Source organism: Balaenoptera acutorostrata, chromosome 15 (genome assembly GCF_949987535.1).
Source record: "Balaenoptera acutorostrata chromosome 15, mBalAcu1.1, whole genome shotgun sequence".
Taxonomy (NCBI): Eukaryota; Metazoa; Chordata; class Mammalia; order Artiodactyla; family Balaenopteridae; genus Balaenoptera; species Balaenoptera acutorostrata.
In genome coordinates this window covers 73,639,732-73,660,208 of record NC_080078.1, presented here as the reverse complement: position 1 = coordinate 73,660,208, position 20,477 = coordinate 73,639,732, and the positions used below count along the sequence as shown (strand labels likewise).

General features: G+C 43.9%; 1 protein-coding gene across 5 annotated transcripts in view; it reads right to left on the bottom strand.

Annotated features, from left to right (window-relative positions):
• The window catches only part of TOX2 (TOX high mobility group box family member 2), a 137,815-nt gene that overhangs the window by 40,917 nt on the left and 76,421 nt on the right, over positions 1-20,477 (bottom strand). For all 5 annotated transcript variants that reach the window (XM_057529368.1, XM_057529367.1, XM_057529369.1 and 2 more), the window contains exon 3: positions 5,987-6,232. In XM_057529368.1, the coding sequence (XP_057385351.1) occupies positions 5,987-6,232 (246 nt within the window). The remainder of the gene's footprint in view (positions 1-5,986; positions 6,233-20,477) is intronic.

The following is a 20,477-nucleotide window of genomic DNA, read 5'->3' as shown; positions in this document are numbered from 1 at the left end:
ACCATGTGAGGAGAGACCTGTGACCACGTCATCCCCATTGACACCAGCCAACTGCTGAGATGTGAACAGGGCCATCCTGGGCCATGCAGCTCCAGCCAAGCTGCAAGCTGACCGCAGAAGTCAGCCAAGCCAGTCCAGATCAAAAGAACTACCTTGCTGACCCACAGAAGCACCAGAAATAGTAAAAGTTCATTGTTTGCTTTAAGCCACTAAATGTTGGGGTAGTTTGTTACACAGCAAAAACTAACTGATACAATTGTAAAACAACAACAACAACAATGAGAAACAAATCATGCATTAAGGGCAATAAAATGAATGAATAGGTTGGACTAGGCGGGGGGGGGGGGCAGGGGGAGGTGTCTCTCCTGGTCCTGTGGCTCAGAAGTCCAGACGACCAAAGGTTGGGGGTCTTTGGTCCCTTTTTCTCAGACTCCAGAGGGGATCCCCTGCATCTCAATTTGTGAGAATCAAATAGAGGGAGATCAAGTCTCCTGGGTGGAGAAGGAATAAGTCAGGGAAGGGAGGAGGAGGAGAGAGAGGAGATTGGAGGGGAAGAGTGAGAACAGGAAGAGAAGGGGGAAGGAGGTGGGGGGGGGATGAATATTAAGGACCTTCCCCAGTCAATACACAGGCCCTGCCCGTAAGCTCTGAGCCCTGCCCCCAGGCTCCAGACCCTAAGCCAGGGCTGCAGGCTCTCTCATGGGAACCACCTCCAAGGCAAGGGGGTGAAGTGCAACTAAGAAACTGCCCAGCCCTCTCCCCAAAAGCCCATCCTAGGATCCTAGCCAGGAAAGACCCTTCACTTGGTCTGGCCCCAAGCCCTCTCTGTGCAGGGAGAAGGTCCAGCCTTGGCGAGACACTTTGGGACAGGGACCTAGAACACAAAGGGTCTAAAACTACCAGTCTAGCACTCAGGATTTTAATCCAAGTTGATAAGTTTTGAGCCCCCCAGGCCAGTGGCATGTGTTGCGGAGGTAGCAGGGTCTCTCCAACCCCAAACCCATATGCTTATCCAGAGTGTCATAGCTGGCAAAGCAATTATCCCCATTTTCCTATTTGTGAGTTCACCAGAGATGGAATCCCAATCCCCATTCTATAGATGGGAAAACTGAAGCTGGGAGAGAAGTGACTTATCCAAATTCCCAGAGAAAGCAGTAAACAAGAGTCGCTGCTGGAGGAGAATGTTTGAATGACGGCTGTGTGCCACCCCTGTGCTAACTGAAGCCCAAGACTGGACCACAGAATTTTAGTGACCCACAGGGCTCATCTTAGGGAGACCCCACATTTCCCAAATCACCAGAACCCATGGCTGATTCTGCCAGAACTCACTTCCCATCGAGCCCCGTCTCCACCTGCCCAAGGCTCTCCCAGGAGTTTCTCTAGTCTCAAAAAAGGTGCAGGTTCCCCAGGAACTTATCTGGGAGCATCAAGCTTTGTCCCCTCCCAGGATAATTCCTATTCTGGGTAAACCAGGACCGTAAGTTCGAGCATTTCCCAAGGACGACTCCAAAGTAAATTATTTCAGACTTAACAGAGGCTGCGCAATAAATTCCACTCTTCTAGTTTCTTTGGGTATTTTAGAAACTGATTTATACATACAATATCTCTCTCAAAATGAGACAATCAACACAGGATAAAATTATTGAGTTATGAAAATAGGGGTCAGATGGAGGTGCGGTGCTTTAAATTAAACTGGCAAAATATATCTTTCATACTAAATTTACTCTTTTTGTCTTGGAAATGAATGTTTAATCAGTTAAGATGCTGAAGTCGAGGGAGAAGCCTTAAGCATATTTAATTTTGTAAAAGGAGCCCGCTGTCAATATTGTATAGGACTCCCGCTGGCAGCCATACCTTTAAAGCAGAAGAGCCGACTCCCATGCATGCTGGGAGACCACGGGGGCCGGGCAGGGGACCAAAAGGAATTGGTGGCCTCTGGCGTCAGAGCCAAGAGGGCTTGGCGTTAATGAGATGGCTGTCAAACACCTTGGCCTCATGCACTGCTCCAGGGACCACATCCTCGACATCTCAGCCTGTGCAGAGAGCACCTGAGGCATCCTGGTCATTGGGGCATCCTCTGTGCCACTGGTGACCCTGCAGCCAAGCTGCTCCACCCCTTGGGCACCTGCTAAAACTGAGAGGTGCATGGTAGACAGCTGTGAGTAAATTCTGGTTTTGCGACTTCATAACTATGTTATACTCATTCATTCATAAAATACATAAACTACTAGTGTCAGGTCATCACTTCCTTTAGGAAGCAAGAACCCCACATCTGAGCCAGCCGCCTCTTCTAGGTGGACAGAGCAACATGCACTGATTCTATGAGAGCTTTTACTGCATTTTCAAAAATGAGCTCTTCACCTGTCTCTCCACCTGCACCAGGAGTTCCTCAAGGGCATTTTGTAGATCCAGAGTTCAGAACAATGCCTGGTACCTAGCTGGCTCTCAATCAAGGCTGATCACGGTGGTTAAGTCCAAAAATGGCCTCTTCAAGACATCAGATTCTAATCCCTGGAACCTGTAAATGGTAGTGTATTTGGAAAATTGAGTCTTTGCAGATGTGATTAAGTTAAGGCTCTTGGGATGGGGAGATGACCCTAGATTATTCCTAAATGCCCTAAGTACTTAACCATCCTTATAAGAAAGGCAGAGGGAGATTTCACTGACAGAAGAGAAGGTGATGTGATGACAGGCAGAGATTGGAGTGATGCAGCCACAAGCCAAGGACAGCTGGCTATCACAAGAGGCTAGGAGAAGTAAGGGACGGATTCTTTCCCAGAGTCCCTGGAGGAAGGTCACTCCTCCTGACACCTTGATCTTGGTCCAATGATACAGATTTGGGACCTCCAACTTCCAGAGCTGTGAGAGAATAAATTTCTGTTGTTTTTAAGCCACCGAGTTTGTGACAATTGTTAGAGCAGCCACAGGAAACTAATACAATCACCTACCTGCTCTGAGCCTCCATTTCCTCACTGCAGTCGTTCCTGCCTCACTCAGAACTTGGGAGCATTACGTGGGAAAATGTTTGTAAAGCCTCCTGAACAATGCTTAACATCTGGAGGGTGCTGACACAAATTCCAGCATCACCCACATAGCATGCACATCCATACACACAGACACACACCTTCAAGCTTCAGCTCAGACAAATTTAAAACAATTGTCTTCAAGGGTGCTTTGTCCCTCTTTGCCATATAGTCCCAATGGATGGACACGTTCTTATTTGGTTTCCTACTTGGTCCGGCAGCCTTCCCCTGGGTAAAATAGTTCGGCTTATCTTTCATTTCATAACAAGGGAATATAAAACCCAGTGAACCCTTGAAAACTCTCACTAATGGAAGAATTAAAGCTATCTGAATTTGTGAAGCATCTTAAACATGCATTACTTTTTAAAGAAATCTGGAAAATGGCTACAAAGTATCTATTTGGACTGAGCCCAACAAAAGCATTTACTAGGAGGAAGGATCAGGGGGTCATCTCTGATAAACAGATAATATCCTTTGTAATTATCAGAGCTATTATAAACAGGTGGCCCTACCAAGGTACCTGCGAGTATCTGCAGTCTGTTCCTTTAGGTAAATGTGACTTAGGGGAAAACACTGCCATTTGGTTACAGTGGGAATTCATTTTTATGACTAACAATAACAATAGCAAATATTCCCTGATTGTTTACTCTCTGCCAGACATTTGTTAAGACTTTACATACATTATCTCAGATACACGTCACTGCAAGAAAAGGGGACTGAAGCTCAGGATGTGGGACCAGGATTAACACGGGTCCATGGGATGCCGGAGCCCACGCACTTACCACTAGCCCGCACTGTCTCCACTGACCACCAGCATCCCAGACCAGTGACACTGTGGCCCAGAACCGCAGCCAGACGCACCCCTCATCCACGGCCCTCCCCAGGGTACACACCAGAGACGTCTGCAGGGCCCCGCCCTTGCCTCTGTTACCATAAATCCCGAACCAGGATGGTCTGGAATTGTGAGGTTTTTGTTAGGAAATTAGCTGGGCAAGCAGCTAAGGTGAAAGCGTTGTAACGAAGTGGAATTAAAACCGCATGGCTGTGGAATCCGCAGGTCTCAGAGAGAGAAGGGGAAGCGGAGAAGCTGCATTATTGATGGGCTCGTTCCTCAACAAATGGAACATCAATTTCCACTGAGCACTTTAGTCAGACCCTGAACAGTATAAAATGTGGGGCTTGAGTTGGCTTCCTCCCTCCCTCCCTCTCTCCTTCTCTCCTTTTACATCTCACTAGCTTCGAAAACACAAAAGTGACGCGGCTCTCAAAAGTATACATAGAGTATACCAGGTTTTTTTTTAAGCAAGGAGATTTGGTGGTAATAAGAGTAAACAATAAATAAATAAAATACAGTTAAGATCGTTAGACGATAAACTGTATACCTGAAGGTCCCAGGCATCTGCTAGAATTGGGCCACAAATTTGGCCATGACCTCTGAGCAGCCTCTGCAGAGATAAACATGATCCATGCAACATCATGTGATTCTGATAGGAAATCAATTTAGTGGCCCTTCCTCCCCTCCATAGGTGTGTTTGTGACAAAATCAAGGACTGCTTCCTCCTGGACACAGTGGTGGGTCCAGCCATGCTGTCATGGTCCTCCCTGGAAGACCCAAACTGCCACCTGCCAGAGACATCGAGGAAGATGTTGGCTGCCAGAAGCCTTCATGCCTGCTGTGCAGATGACACTAATGATACTGCTGGAGTTCCTGGATCCAGCTATGCCTGAAACCCTTTGTCCACCCCTGGATATTTCAGTGGTTTTTTTTTGCATCAGCTTATTTGAGTTTGATTACTGTCACTTAGGAATGAACTTAAGGGTTGTGACTAGCTGTGAAGGAAAAAGCAAAAATAAACACACATCACAGTCATTCAGGAGAAACACTAGAATTCCCTTAAGGAGATTTTCCCATTGTACAAAAAATTCTCTACTGATTTTCTATAGGTCTTGATTGTTCAAAGCAACCATCCATGCTGAAAAATCATACATTTCCTCAGCATGGGATTCAGGATCTTTATGATCCAGGCGCAGGCCCTGCTAGTTTTCACTCCTCTCTCCCTATATAGCTCCATGTCCTTTCTCTCCAGCCCAATAAAAAGAATGACCTACATGCCACTCCTAAGCACAACATGAGCCTCCTGCCTCTTGCTTTTGTACATGCTGTTCCCTCAGTCTGGAAGGTCCTTTCCTTCCCTGGTCTGCCTGCCAAATTTCCACACATCCTCAAAACTCTAAGTCAGTAATCACCCTCTTCCCTGCTAGCTTAAGCAATACAATATTTTAAAAACAATATGATTCTATTTATATGAAATGTGCATAATAGGCAACTATATAGTAGGTCAGTGGTTGCCTAGGGCTAGATGATGGGGGCATTTGGGAATGATGGTTAAAGGGTATAAGGTTTCTTTTGGGGGTGATGAAAAGGTACTAAAATAGATTGTGTTGATGGTCACACAACTCTGTGAATATTCTAAAAGCTACCGAACCATATACTTCAAATAGGTGAATTGTATAGTAGGTGAATTATATTTCAATAATAAAGACTTTTTTTTTTTTTGGCCACACCAAGTGGCTTGTGGGATTCTTAGTTCCCTGACCAGGAATCAAACCCAGGGCCCCTGCAGCAGAAGCACAGAGTCCTAACAATTGGACCGCCATGGAAGTCCCCCTCAATAAAGTCTTTAAAAAATAAAAATAAAGATGAGACTATACTATTAAAAATAATAATAAAACAAATAATACCGAGATATTATAAACTCAGCTTCAGAAGTAAGTAGTGTGAGGACATAAATTTCCCTCCATGCCCACCCCCACTATTCTGCAGACCCCCATGCAAGTAACCAACTGAACCCAGACCCTGCCCATGAGCAGAGGGTCCTCATCAAGGCTCTGGCATTCTGCTCCCCCTCAACTCCCTTTCCTGCTGTAACCAGCAGGAACCATGGCGGGTAAAAGGGACTCACCGTGGGCAGCTGGCCCGATAGCAGGTGGCTGTCCTGGGCCAGCATGTTGGACACCATGATGGCTGGGAGGTCCATGGCCTGGTAGGAGTAAGCAGGGAGCAGCCCGTTGGGCGTGAGGCCGTGGCACAGTGAGTGGTAGCCGGCTTCGTGGTCCCCCAGGTGCAGGAGGGATGGCTCGGGGAGGTTGGGAGGTGTTATTGGGGGGATCTCATAGTCTTCGTTGCTCTCGTTCTGGCTGTTGTAGGTCTAAAACATCAAAAGGGCATGTTGTTGAGGGTCAATGTCTTACAGCTGCAGAACAGGCTTGACAGCACCAAAAATAGCAACAATGATAACCCCTTGGCAAAGGAGAGAGGGCATGATCCCTCTGCAAGGCACACAGTCAAGATGGCCCAGTCCGACCCCTGACCCACCCCCAAATGGGTGCTTCCTCCTACTATACAGTCTGTATACAGAAACCTGCCCTCCTGGAGAATGGGGCCAGCTCCTGTTCACCTGTTCTTCTCTGTTTTCCCACCAGATCTGGCCCCTGCAGCCCACCATGAATCCATCTGTCCACACCCGCCCATTTTACAGATGGAAGAACTCAGGTCCAAGAGGAAAGCGGCCCATGCAGGGCTAGTAGAAGAGCTGGGAGTGGAGCTGAAGTATCCTAACTCCCTGCCCCATGGTCTTCCAGGGCAGCTGGACGATCTACTCTTATATGTTCCCAACTGGGTCTTCTCTTGGTCCTTCTCATCTTGGTAAGCGGTAAGAACATTCCCCCGGGAGCACAAGCTACGAGCCACACTGGACACCTTCTTTTCCAAACATTATTTGTTCATTTTTCCCACCTCACTGCACTGACCAGGAAGCTCCATTACAACGCTGGATAGAAATGGTAAGAGTGGACACCCTTGCTTTTTTCCTTATCTTAAGTAGCTCAATATTTTTACCACTAAGCATGATTTGCCATAGGTTCTTACAGGTATTTTATAACAGGTTAAGGGCATTCCTTTTTCTTTCAATTATGCATCAAATTTTAATTTTATTGAATTCCTTTTCCCTGCATCTACTGAAAGTCTCAAGTGACTTTTTCCTTTAATTCAGTTAATATGGTAAATTGCTACACTTGGTTTTTCTAATGTGAAAACAACCTTGCATTTCTGGAATAGACCCTACTTGGTCATTTTATGCATTATTAGATTTTGATTGCTGATATTTTGTTTAGGATTTTTGCATCTAGTTCACGAGTAAGATGGGCCTATGATCTTCCTTTTTCATACTGCCTTTGTTGGGTTTTAGTACCAAGGTTATGTTAGCCTGGGGAATCATTCCTCCTTTGCTATGCTCTGAGAGCAATTAGACCTAGGAGAAGAGTTATGTGTGAACTGCAAGATAGATCCAAGAAAACATGAAAGAGAAGTTTCAAGATATAGAGGACAAAGTGAGGGTGTCTAATGGACATCTGTTCAATCAGCCTTCTGGAGGGAGAACAGTGAGAATGGGGCAGAGGAATAATTGAAGAGATAATGGTTGGGAACATTCCAGAACTGATGAAGGACACCAAAGGTACTGGTGAATATGATGGTACATCTTACAACAGTCATAATATATAATGTGTAGAGAAGGTAAAAAACATGAAACCACAACAGCATACAAGAAATAAATCTTCTAACATCCTTATATTCTTTGGTAAATTAAGTATGTGTATTAAAATAGCTAGGGCAGTTGAAGCCCATTACAATATCTGGTTCTTGGTGGGTAGGCTCTCAGTAAATATTTGTTGGATGAGGTCATTGAGGGGGTGGGGATGGGTAGGATTCGAGTGGAGTTATGGTGTGAGTAAGGCCCACCATGGTCTCTAAAACACCTGCTTGTTGTTAACGCCTTTCTCCTCGGGCACCTGTGAACCTCACCACGATTCCTGGCGAAGAGCCCTAGGCTGCCCTTTGTATCCACAGAAACACGCTCCGAGAGGGCAGTGCCCAGCCACACTCATGCCCCCGCCTTGGACCCAGAGCCCAAGCCACCTCTTGCTTACTGGCTCCCTCTGCAGGGATCTTGTGAGATTATTTCACGGATAGGCAAACGGCAGTCCAGGAAGCAGTGACCCTGTTGGTGGCAAAGGGCATCCGGAGCCATCAGGAATAGGATCCAGTCTTCTGACCCCAAGATCTGGCTCCTTCCTACCACATGAAGTTGCTTCCAAGAGCTGGACCAAGCTCACAGGTTTGGGGACCGACCCCTGCCTAGTTGCTCTATATGCATACAACCAAAGTTCTATATCTCATACTGCACGATCTTAGCCTGTCATTGCTCTCTCTCGGCTCAGTTTCCACACTCGCACAAAGGGGGACGGGGGATGGGCTCATCCACCTTTCAAGCTCCGTGGCTAAGTATACACATTAGCTATTCTATCAATATCCATGGAATTTCAATCCAATTTGATGGGAGTCCCCCAGCTGGTGCCTGGGAGTAACAGAAGGACCAGGAGGGGGCCCAAGGAAGATCCAGTTTCTCCTGGTCAAGCTGGACACATAGGTGGAAACCATCTCCTGGTAGGTCTCAGCTCTGCCGAAAACAATTTCCTTGAGCATTTTTTTCAATCAGGGAATATAAATATCTAACATTTATTGAGCATATAGTATGTGCCAGGTGTGAGCACTTTACAAAAGTTTAATGTATTTAATTCTTACAACACCGTTGTGAAGGAGGTTCTGTTATTATACAGCCATTTTATGGATACAGAAACTAAGGCACAGAGAGGGGAATTTACCTGCCCAAGGTCACACAGTTCGAAAAAGGTCTCACTCCCTCCTCCCCCAATTTACACTGTCTGCAAAGGAAGGCAACGTTTTCTAGTCTGTGACGTGGATCCTGAGACTCTGGGTCCTAACAATCCTGAGAGGCGGTGCCAATCAAGGCCAAACTGAGGGCTTGGGCACCAAGAAACAGGCTTTGGTCCAGCCTTGTTATTGATGAGCTTGGGAAAGTAACTCCTCCCACTAAAAGGTGAAGATCAAAAGCACGTTTTCTTACACAGGACCCCAATCCAATGCTCTCCCTTACTGTCTCTTACCCAGAATATAGCCCCCATTGCTAGTTGCTGATCACCCAATATATGGTGGGTGTTTTATGTGCACATCATCTCTAATTATTTTTTCTCCATAATTTCCTAGGTGTGTAACAAATGGTATGTGTCTCTAATACCCCAGCTGTGTCTACAGTGACCTCCTATGTCTCCTTAATTACAAGTGTGTGTCACCTATGATCTCCCTAATTCCCCAAGTGTGTCTAAACTGACCTGGGACATCCCTCAAATTCCCCAGGGAGGTCTACCTTGATGTGGGTTGTCAACTTTATTCCCCAGGTCTGTCTACCTTGATATGGATGTCTCCCTAATTCCCCAGGTAGGTCTGCCCTGAACTATTTCTTTTCCAGCTTTATTAAGATATAATTGACACATAAATCTCTAATTGTTAAATGCATCCTGTATTTATCCCCATTTACAGATCAAAAAATCAAGATCTAGAGGCTTCACCCAGGTTACAACTAGGAGGTAACTGGGTCTGAGCCGTATCTTCTCGTGTTGCTGTGACAGTAGCAACCTCTTTAAGGACCCTCCAAGCAACAGCCTCCCCCTCTGAGTCTATGTCCACTCTGCTCCCAGTGCCCATTCCTCAAATAAAGACATTCTGAACACTCGCTGCCTAAAAACTAGTATGTACTGAAAAGAGACAGAAAGAGAGAGGTCCCTCCAAACATCTTAACATGGCACCCAAGGGTGATGAAAATGCTTCAGATTGTATTTTGATGCATTTTGGTGCATACATGCAGGTGTTAATGTAACTTCACCTTTACGTGCATCTCTTCCAAGACAAGATACCCAAAGGTCAAATGGTATAATTTTGTGGTTAAGGATATGAATGGTACATAATTTGGTGAAGGGAGATTGATTGCTCTAGGGAGCAGAGAGGGGAAAGGGGAGAAATACCCCCAAGAAATCAGAAATGGCTGGAGAGAAAGCACAGCCATTTAGCACAGCCATTAGCCATCTGTACCCTTCTATGCCTGGCACCTGGCTGGTAACCCCCCCACCCCTGATGTGAATGCAACCACCCACCCTGTCTGCACCCTCACCAAGACAGCTGAGCAAGGCTCTGGCCAAATTTCACCAGAAATCACGCTCACCAGCTCTGCGTGGGATCTTCGTGCTGCTGGGAACCGCTCCCTTCCACCTTGTTAATCTCCATGATGATTCTCCCCTGAGTAGTCCTCTAACTCCCTTTCTGCCCCTTTGCCCTTTGCAGATGACCAGTCACCTTCTACTTCATTCACAGGGAAAACAGAAAATAGCTTCCAAAATGTCCTGACACCAGAACCACAAACCTTCCCATTTGGCACCAACTTGCCTCCTGTTTTGATGCCAGAAGAGCCATCCCTACTTCTTCCTAAGGCCAATCTCCTTACCTGTGTATGAATGGTCCTACCCCCTCCTTTCTCCCTCTGTCCCAGGGACCTTGGTCATTCCATTAACCATTCTTGTTTCTGGCTCTTCGGCCTCCCCTCCCTGCTGGGCTGAGACATGCTCAACTCTCTGGTCTTACACACTCGCCCATCCCTCTGCAGCTGCCACCATCTCTCCTCCGGTTCACACCCATCTTCCGGAAAGGGCTGTCCTCACCCATCGGCTCCCCTCCCTTGTCTCCCATTCACTCCACAGCCCACTGCAACCTGCATTGTCTTCCCTCCATGCCCTCACCAACCAGTGAGCTCCACGGCACCAGATCCAACTGGCTTTTTTTCCAGCCATGTCTCATCTGTCCCCTCAGCAGTGACAGTCCAACTGATGCCTTTCCTTCATCTTGTGGACGTCCCTCCTTTAGCCTCCGGGACCTCGTGCTGTCAGTTACCTGCCCACCTTCTTGCTTCTCTGTCTCCAGTGTCAACTCCTTCTCTGTCAGCCACGTTGGAGTTTCTTGGGTTCAGTCCTGAGCGTTCGGCTCTTCCTGCCCTACACCTTCTCCCCAGGTGGACCTCACCCAGTCTCAGTTTCAACTTCCATCTTGATGCCGCATTTCCACCTCCAATTGTGGTCACTCATCTGAGCTCCAGATCTGAGCATCTAAATGCCTACTCACTGCTCCCACCTGATGTCTCACAAGCATCTCAAAGCGAACATGTGCAAAGCTGCAATCACGATGCCCCTTCCCCCAACCTGCACCTGTGTCTCCCTCATCCTCCACCCAGTTAATAAAGCCACGAACTTGGGGCTTACCTTCAGTCACCCCTCAAGTCCAATGAAACTCCTCTGAAATATCTCTTAAACCTATCCATTTCTCTCCATGCACACTGTCTTGGTGCAGGCCACCAGCATCTCTTACCTGGGGAACTGCAACAGCTTCCTTACTGGTCTCCCATAGCCCACTCTTGTCCCCTCCAATCCATTCCCTTCATGCAGCCAAACGGGTCTCTAGAAAGATGATCATCTCACCACATAACTCCCATGCTTACAATGCTTTGATGGCTCCCCTCTGTCCTAGGATAAAGTCCATAGTCCCAAACATGGCTTGTAAGTCTTCACCTGGCCTGGCTCCCATCACCCTTCTAGCCACAGGGACCTTTCCTGCTTCCAGGCCCTCACACAGTCTGTTCCTTCTGCTAGAATGCTTTGCCCGTCACTCGCTCTTCCTTCATCTGGCCCATTCCTACTCATCCCTCAGCCATAGGTTTGGTTTAAATGTCTTCCCTGACACTCTCTAGAGTAGGTTACCCTGCATTTCTTCTTGGAAGTACTCATCAGATTTGTATCTAACTTCTTGTATAATTATTTGTTTGTTTAATGTTTAATGTGAGTTCTGCCAGGACAGCCCTTGTATGTCCTGTTTTCCAGAATCTGGCACAAAGTCAGAGCTAAATAATTAGTTGGATGGGTGAATGAGCCAGGTCCTATGGCAGATGCCATAAGCATGCATCTCACCCAACCTTCGTGACTGCCCTGGAGGTGGCCATTACTGCTGCTATTGTACAGGAGGCAGTACGGTGTACGTGGTTCAGAGCCTTGAATTCTGGCTCTGCCACATACCAGCTGTGTGGCTTTGGGCAGGTTACGTAACCTCCCTGTGCCCCAGTTTCCTTGTATGTGAAAAGAAGGTAATAACAGTATATACTACAGGGCTCCTGCAAAGAGTAAATGAATCAACATGTGTAAACTGGTCAGGCCACTGCCTGGCACAGAGCCAGCCTGCTCAGTGATGGTTGTTATTGCTGCTGTTATTGTCCTTGCCAGGAGTTTCAGAGACATTAAGGAACTTCCCCAAGGACACACGACAAGTAAACAGCAGCTCACCCGCTTGGTATTCTCACTGTTTTGTCCACTGTGAATGTTCCTAACTCCTCACACCACAGGTCCATGCATCACAGGCTGATGTCTGGCTTCAGCCTGACCACCGAGATGGGCCAGGGGCTGACTGCCTTTAGATGGCACTCAGCCATAGGTATCATATCATCCCGGAAAGCAGAGTCCCAGGAAGCCTTCCCCAGACCCTCCCACAGCAAGACTCCCCTCCTCTCATTCTCCCTCCACAGCCTCATGTGTGTTCCCCAGAGCATCCTTATCGCCTGCAATGATTTGTGACTCTTTCCTTCCCTTTAGCTTGTGCCCCCTCCCCCCAGACTCCATGAGGGCAGGGGTTAAGGCTGTCTTGTCACCAATGCCTGGCACACAGTAGGTGCTCAATTAGAATGTGATGAATGAGCACATGAAATGGGAGGACACACCAGGCTTTGGGTTTAGACTTTACCTGGGGGTTTCCATATCTGCCCCTCCCAACAGACTGGAAGTCCCTCAGTCACCCACTGTTCATGTCTGTGGACCGTCACCTTCCTCTCTACTACCTGCATCCAGAACAGGTGCTGTCACATGGCATGTGACAGTAAATGCCAAATGACTGCATGAGTCCATACCTTTCATTTAAAAAACCAAAACCCTAACACACTGGAACCAGCCCAAATGACCAGAAGCCTTTTCCAAAAATAAGCATATGTTGCATCAAAATATTGGAATCACACCATTATGACAATTCACTTAAAGAGGCAATTAGCACACTTAAAAATAACTAAACATGCAAACACGTACGTGCCTCCTCTGAATGCAATTAAATCCTAAATGCATGACACCTGAATACCACCCCAGCCTGCTATGGATTCATACTGTGTGCCAGTCTCTGGACCCGGTATTTCCACACTCATTCTCCATGTAATCCATATGAGTTCTGCAAGGAAGTGACTGTTCTCTCCATTCTGCAGATGAAGAACATGACGCTCAGAGAATGAAGGTGTCCCAAGTTATTCTTGGTTGGGATTCAAGCCCAGGTCTTGTGACCCTGAATCCATCATTTTCCCACACTGGGTCAGAGACCTATTCAAGACTCATATTCCTCACTTCCTCTAAGTAAGAAATGGGCCACTCAGTGATGCCTAATTTGCTCTCCAGCACCAGTGTCCTCATGAGAATATAGAAAGAGATGCCAAGTTTTAAGAGCTCTAGAAGCTAAAAATATTAGCAAATCTTACAGGGAAACTTCTGTAAAGAGTTGTCTTTTCCTTTCCACCCATCCTCTCTCAAACACACTCCAGGGACTTCCCTGGTGGTGCAGTGGTTAAGAATCCACCTGCCAATGCAGGGGACATGGGTCCGAGCCCTGGTCTGGGCGGATCCCACATGCCGTGGAGCAACTAAGCCCAAGTGCCACAACTACTGAGCCTGCGCTCTAGAGCCCGCAAGCCACAACTACTGAGCCCACATGCCACAAATAATGAAGCCTGTGTGCCTAGAGCCTGTGCTCTGCAACAAGAGAAGCCACCGCAATGAGAAGCCCACGCACCACAACAAAGAGTAGCCCCTGCTTGCCGCAACTAGAGAAAGCCCGCGCGCAGCAACCAAGACCCAACACAGCCAAAAATAAATAAGTTAATTAATTAATTTAAAAAAAAACGCACTCCAATCACATTTTCATCCCACCATCCACCAAAACTGTCTGGCAAGGTCGCCAGTGGCCTCCATGTTACTAAGTCCAATGGTCAGATCTCAGTCCCAACTGTACACCTTGACCTTCTCAGAAGCATTTGACATACTTGGCCACCCTCCTTCTTCTCCTGGGAATAAATTTCTTCAAGTGCTTCTAGGACACCACACATGTTGATCTTCCTAAATCACAGGGCTTTTCTTCTCCATGTCCTTTGCTGGTTCCCATTCTTTCCCTCAACCTATTAATGATGTCGCAGAGCTCAGATCCCAGACCTCTTCACTAAATACACTCAGTCCTTGAGGATTTCATCTAAACTCCTGGCTTTAAATACCATCTATATGCTGCTGACACCTCGGCTCATATCTCCAGACCAGACCTCTTTCCTGAACTACAGATTCATAGAGCCCACTGTATTTGACGCCCTTGTTTGGATTTTAATAGACATCTCAAATTTAACACGTCCAAAAGAGAACCTGTCAATCCATGGTTTTCTCCTCCTCAGCTAATGGCAAGTCCATCCTTCCAACTGCTCAGGCCAAATGCCTTGGAGCTATCCTTTGACTCCTCTCTTTCTCTCACACCCTACACCAAATCTGTCAGGAAATCCTATTCGCCCCACCTTCAGAACAGATACAAGATGGAACCTCTATGGTCCAAGCCATCATCCTCTTTACCCTGGATGACTGCAGTAGTCTCCTACCTGGTTTCCCTGCCTCTGCCCTTGCTTTGGTCTATTCTCATTCAGAGACCAGAATTATCCTGTTAAAATGTAAGGTCATGTCATTCCTTTGCTCACCACCCTCCAGTGGCCCCCTTCTTACTCAATTAATAACAGGGTCCTCAGCAATTCCATTCCTGGGTATATACCCAAAAAAACAAAAACACTCATTTAAAAAGATACATGCACCCCAATGTTCATAGCAGCATTATTTACAATTGCCAAGGTATGGAAGCAATCTAAGTGTCCTTCAACAGATGAATGGATAAAGAAGACGTAGCACACACACACACTACGGAATACTACTCAGCCAATAAAAAGAATGAAATTTTGCCATTTGCAGCAACATGGATGGACTTGGAGGGCATTATGTTAAGTGAAATAAGTCAGACAGAAAAGGACAGACTGTATGGTATCACTTATATATGGAATCTAAAAAATACAACAAACTAGTGTATATAACAAAAAAGATGCAGATGCACAGATATAGAGAAGAAACTGGTGGTTACCAGCGGGGAGAGGGAAGTGGGGAGGAGGAGTATAGGGGTAGGAGTGGAAAAGGGTTATTATGGGATTATATGAAACCATGTGTGTGAAACTTTTGAAAATGGTAAAGCACTGTAGAATTTAAAGAATCTTTCATTCAATAAAAAAAGAAGAGGGTCCTTATAATGGCTACATGGTCTACTCCCCCACTCCCACGTACATCCCTTTTACCTTCTTGACATCACCTCTTAATATTCTCCTCGTTCATGCCAGTCTGGCCACACCAGGCATGATTCTGTCTCAGAGCCTTTGCACTGGCTGTTCCCTCTCTCCGGAACATTCTCCTCTTAAATATTCACAGAGCTCATTCCTTCACCCCTCAGGTCTTCACTCAAACCCCTGCTTCTCAATGAGGTTTAACCTCACTGCTCAATTTAAAGTCACAAACCATCAGCCATACTCTACTGTTTGTTTGTTTTTATCACTTGTTACTTCCTAACATCCTATATATTGGGTTGGCCAAACCCATCCTATATATTGGGTTGGCCAAAGTTCATTCAGGTTTTTAGTAAGATGGTAAGGAAAAACCCAAACGAACTTTTTGGCCAACTCAATATTTTTATCAGTTTATTATGTATTACCTGTCTCATCCCACTAGACTATCAGCTCCACGGAGGAGGAGATTTTCACCTGTCTTGTTCACTGCTGTATCCCCAATTTCTTCAACAGTGCCTGGCATGTAATGAGTACTCAGAAAGTATTCGATGAATGAATGAATGAATAAATAAACAAATGAACTACTCATCAAATGCCAGAAGAAAGAGTGGTAAGAAAATGAATGGACTGGCAAACCATGAATATACCCCCTTCTAAGGAGAAGGCTTACTTTTGGCTCTGATCCAAGGGTAAGACACAGGTTGTTTGAATCAGTCCAGCATTCCCCCCTTCCTGGAAGTGGTGCATGAAAAACTGTAATCGACTGTCCTTTGTGGGGAGCGAGTGGGAGTGGGGAGGAAGAGGCACTGAGGCAAACAACAGGGCTAGGAGTTAGGGCTTCACCAACACGTGACATCTACCATACAGATGTGTGTTAGGAGGCTGCTAGAATCACCTTATTTCTCAATTCGTCCATTTGTGCTTTTCTTTCCAAATCAACTAAAGAATGAGAACTCAGAGCAAAGCAATATGGCTGGGGTAGAAGGGGCATCCAGGAGACTGGCAGGTTTCTCATGCACCAGTTCTAGGAAGGGAAGACTACTGGACTGATCCAAATGACCTTTGTGGCTTGCGCTTGGGTCAGAGAAGGGTAAGCCTTCTCCTGGAATTCCTAGGAGGAAAGGTCTTAATTGAACATCAAAGCCAATGACTCCTTGAGATAGGGGAATAAACAAGCAAGGGAGCAGCCTCTGGGCCTTGAGAAAGGGATGGAGAAGAAAGAATCTAAGAACATCCATTGGACCAGAAGCCTGTTGCAGTGATAAAGCTTATGTTCCATGAAATTATCAGAATAAACTCATTCACTTACCACAATAAAATAAGTGAATCAAAAATTCAACCATAGGAAGTAACAAATATATATATATAGATAGATAGATAGAGATATATTCTTTTAAATAACCCTTTCCGAAACAAATACTTAAAGCTCAAACCTAGAGAATGAAAAGAAAATCCAGAAAGGGATTCTAGAAGGAGTGGTGAGCTGAAAAACTACTACAACTTATATTAATTCAAAATAGCTGTTGATACTACAATTTATATTAATTCAAAATAGCTGTTGATAAGGTAACTGCAGGATTCAATGTGACTATCTTATAAGGGTTCCTAAAATAGAAGAGGTATAGGACAGAATTATAAAATTAAAAATGATCACAAACTAAAAATCGACAGGATTTTGCTAGAAACTATGCCTTCCTTAAAGAAGACTACAAATACTGATTAGTTATTTATAGTGTAAGGAAAATTTAAGTTTAAATATTTTGTTCTAATTTTTTACATGTACTGAGTTGAAGTTCACATAACACAAAATTAACACTTGCATGGCATTTAGTACATTCATGTTTTGTGAACACCACCTCTATCTAGTCCCAGAATATGTTTGTCATCCCCAAAAGGAAACCCCATACTTATTAAGCAGTTTCTCCCTACTGCCCTGGTCCCGACCCCTGGTAATCACCAATCTGTGTTCTGTCTCTGTGGATTCACCTATTCTGGATAGTTTCATATAACTGGAACCATACAATATGCGACCTTATGTGGCTTCTTTCACTTAGCATAATGTTTTTGAGGTTCATCCATAATGTAGCACATATCAGTAGTTCACTCCTTTTTTATGGCTGAATAATATTCCACTGTATGTATAAACCCAATTTGTTTATCCATTCATCCACTGATGGACATATGGGCTGTTTCCATCTTTTGGCTACTGTGAATAGTGCTGCTATGAACAAGTTTGTACATATATTTGTTGGAGTTCCTGTTTTCAATTTTGGGGGGTATATAGCTAGGAGTGGAGTTTCTGGGTCATATGATAGTTTGATGTTTAATTTATTGAGGAACTGTCAAACTTTTTTCCACAGTGGCTGCACATTTTACATTTCCACCAGCAATGTCTGAAGGTTCCAATTTCTCCACATCCTTGCCACCAACACTTATGCTGCATTATTTTTATTATAGCATCCTAGTGAGTATGAAGTGGTATCTTATAGTAGTTTTGATTCGTATTTCCCTAATGACTAATGATGTTGAGTATCTTTTCATGTGTTTTTTTGCCATTTGCATATCTTCTTTGGAGAAATGTCTTGAAGTCTTTTGTCCATTTTTAAATTAGGTTATCTTTCTGTTGCAGTATTGTAAGTGCTCTTTATATATTCCAGGTACTAGACCCTTATAAGATGTATGATCTACAGATGGTTTTCTCCCATTCTCTTTCTTGATAATGCCCTTGATACACAGAAATTTTTAATTTTCATGGAGTCCAATTCATCTATTTTTTCTTTTGTTGCTCATGCTTTTGATGTCCTAGCTAAGAATCCATAGCCAAATCCAAGGTCATGAAGAGTTACTCCTATGTTTTCTTCTAAGAATTTTGTGGCTTTAGCCCTGAGACATAAGTCGTGGATCCATTTTGAAATAACTTTTGTATATGGCATGAGGTAGAGTCCAACCTCATTATTTTGCACATGGCTATCCAACTGTCCCAGCACTATTTGGTGAAGAGACTGTTCTTTCCCCATTGACTGGTCTTGGCACCCTGGTTGAAAATCAATTGACCACAGATGTAGGAGTTTATTTCTGGACTCTTATTTCTATTCCGTTGGTCTATATATCCATCCTTATTCTGTTCTATTGTGAACCACGCTGTTCTGACTATTGTGCTTTTGTAGAGATTGGGAAGTGTTCTCCAACTTTGCTCTCCTTTTGCAAGATTGTTGTGGCTACTCAGGACCCACTGCAATTTCATATGAATTTGAGGATCAGCTATTCCGTTTCTTCCTAAAAAGGCCGGTGGAACCTTGATAGAGATTGCACTGCATATGTAGATTGCTTGGGGAGTACTGCAATCTCACCAAAATTAAGACTTCCAATTCATGAGCAAAGGATGTCTCCCCCATTTGCTAAAGTCTTCCTTAATTTCTTTCAGCAGTGTTTCATAGTTTTCACTGTTCAAGTCTTTCACCTCCTTGGTTAAATTTATTCCTAAATAGTTTATTCTTTTGCATGTTGTTATATATGAAATTGTTTTCTTCTTTTTTTTTTTTTTGGATTGTTCATTGTTGGTACATGGAAACACAACTGATTTTTGAATATTGATCTTATACCCCGAAACTTTGCTGAATTCATTTATTATCTATTTATTATAATTTTAAAGAAAAGCAGAAATTCCACACTGCTGGAGGAACAACAACAATAACAACAACAACAAATGGAAAAGAAAATAGAACCTGATCAAACCAACAAAAATCTGAAAAGAAAATAGAAATGAACTATGAAACATGATAAAGAACCTTCAAAAAATGACAGTATTAAGACTAAATACTAGTAATCACAATAACTACAAATGATTTCAATTCTTTTATTAAAAGATAAAAAATTAATATTTTGATTAAAATAAATGAATCCAGCATATGACATTTATAATAGGCATGCATGAAATAAAGTGACACAGAAGGTTAAAACTAAGCAGATATATCAGGCAAATAAAAAGCAGAAGTGGCAAAATTAATAACAAGTTAAGTACAATTTGGGGCAAAAGGCATAAAAGAGACTAAGAGTAATACTTAAGTTGATAAATGACACAATCCACTAAGAAGAAATGACAGACATAAACTTTTATGTAGACGGATAAAGCACAGGAATATAAAACATTGAAAAACTGTTAGTAGTACAAAGCGGATTTAACCAAACCATAAACATGAAGAGATGCTAACACATCTCTTCAAAAACTGACAAATCAATCAGATAGAAATGAGTAAGGACAGAAGATTTGAATAACACAATTTCCTCTCTTGATCTGTCTCAAATTTAAAGAACACACATTCTTTTCAAATGTCCATGGAACACTTAAAAAACATGAGCATGTAATAACTACTCAGATAATCTCAAACTGTTCAAAAGGTAGCGATGATATAAGCCACATTCTAGGATCTAAGTGCACTAACCTAGTTTTTAATTAAAAAGAAAAAAAGAAGGGAGAGAAGGAGGGAGCGAAAAAACATGGAGGGAGGCAGACCCTCCTAAATACTTGGGCATTTTAAAAGCAATCTTCTAAATAACTTTTGGGTTAAAGAGGAAATCACAACTGAAATTACAGACAATGAGAACACTATCTGACAAAACTTGTAAGAGGTGGACAATGGAAAATTTACAACTTTTTACCTAAATGAATTTATTGGAAGATAAGGAAGACAAAATAGATGAATTCAGCACTCAAGAAGCTAGAAACAGAAACAAAAGAAACCAAAAGTCAGTAGAAGACTAATAAAATAGAAAACAAACTTTAGAGAAATACAGGAAAGAGATGGTTTCTTGAAAAGGCTAACAAAATAGTAAATCACTGACAAGAAAAAAAAAGGACACCCAAAAAAGGAATGAAAAATACATTGATTCTTTGAAAGTTGTTGAGAATTCCTTTGTGACAGAGTATAAGGCTATCATAAATGTTTATTATTTTCAGCTTCATTCTGTTGTTTAAATCTTCTAAATAACTATTAGTTTTCTTCTTCTGTTTGATCTACTGGTTTCTGAGACAGGTAGGTCAAAAAATTTCCACCATGAT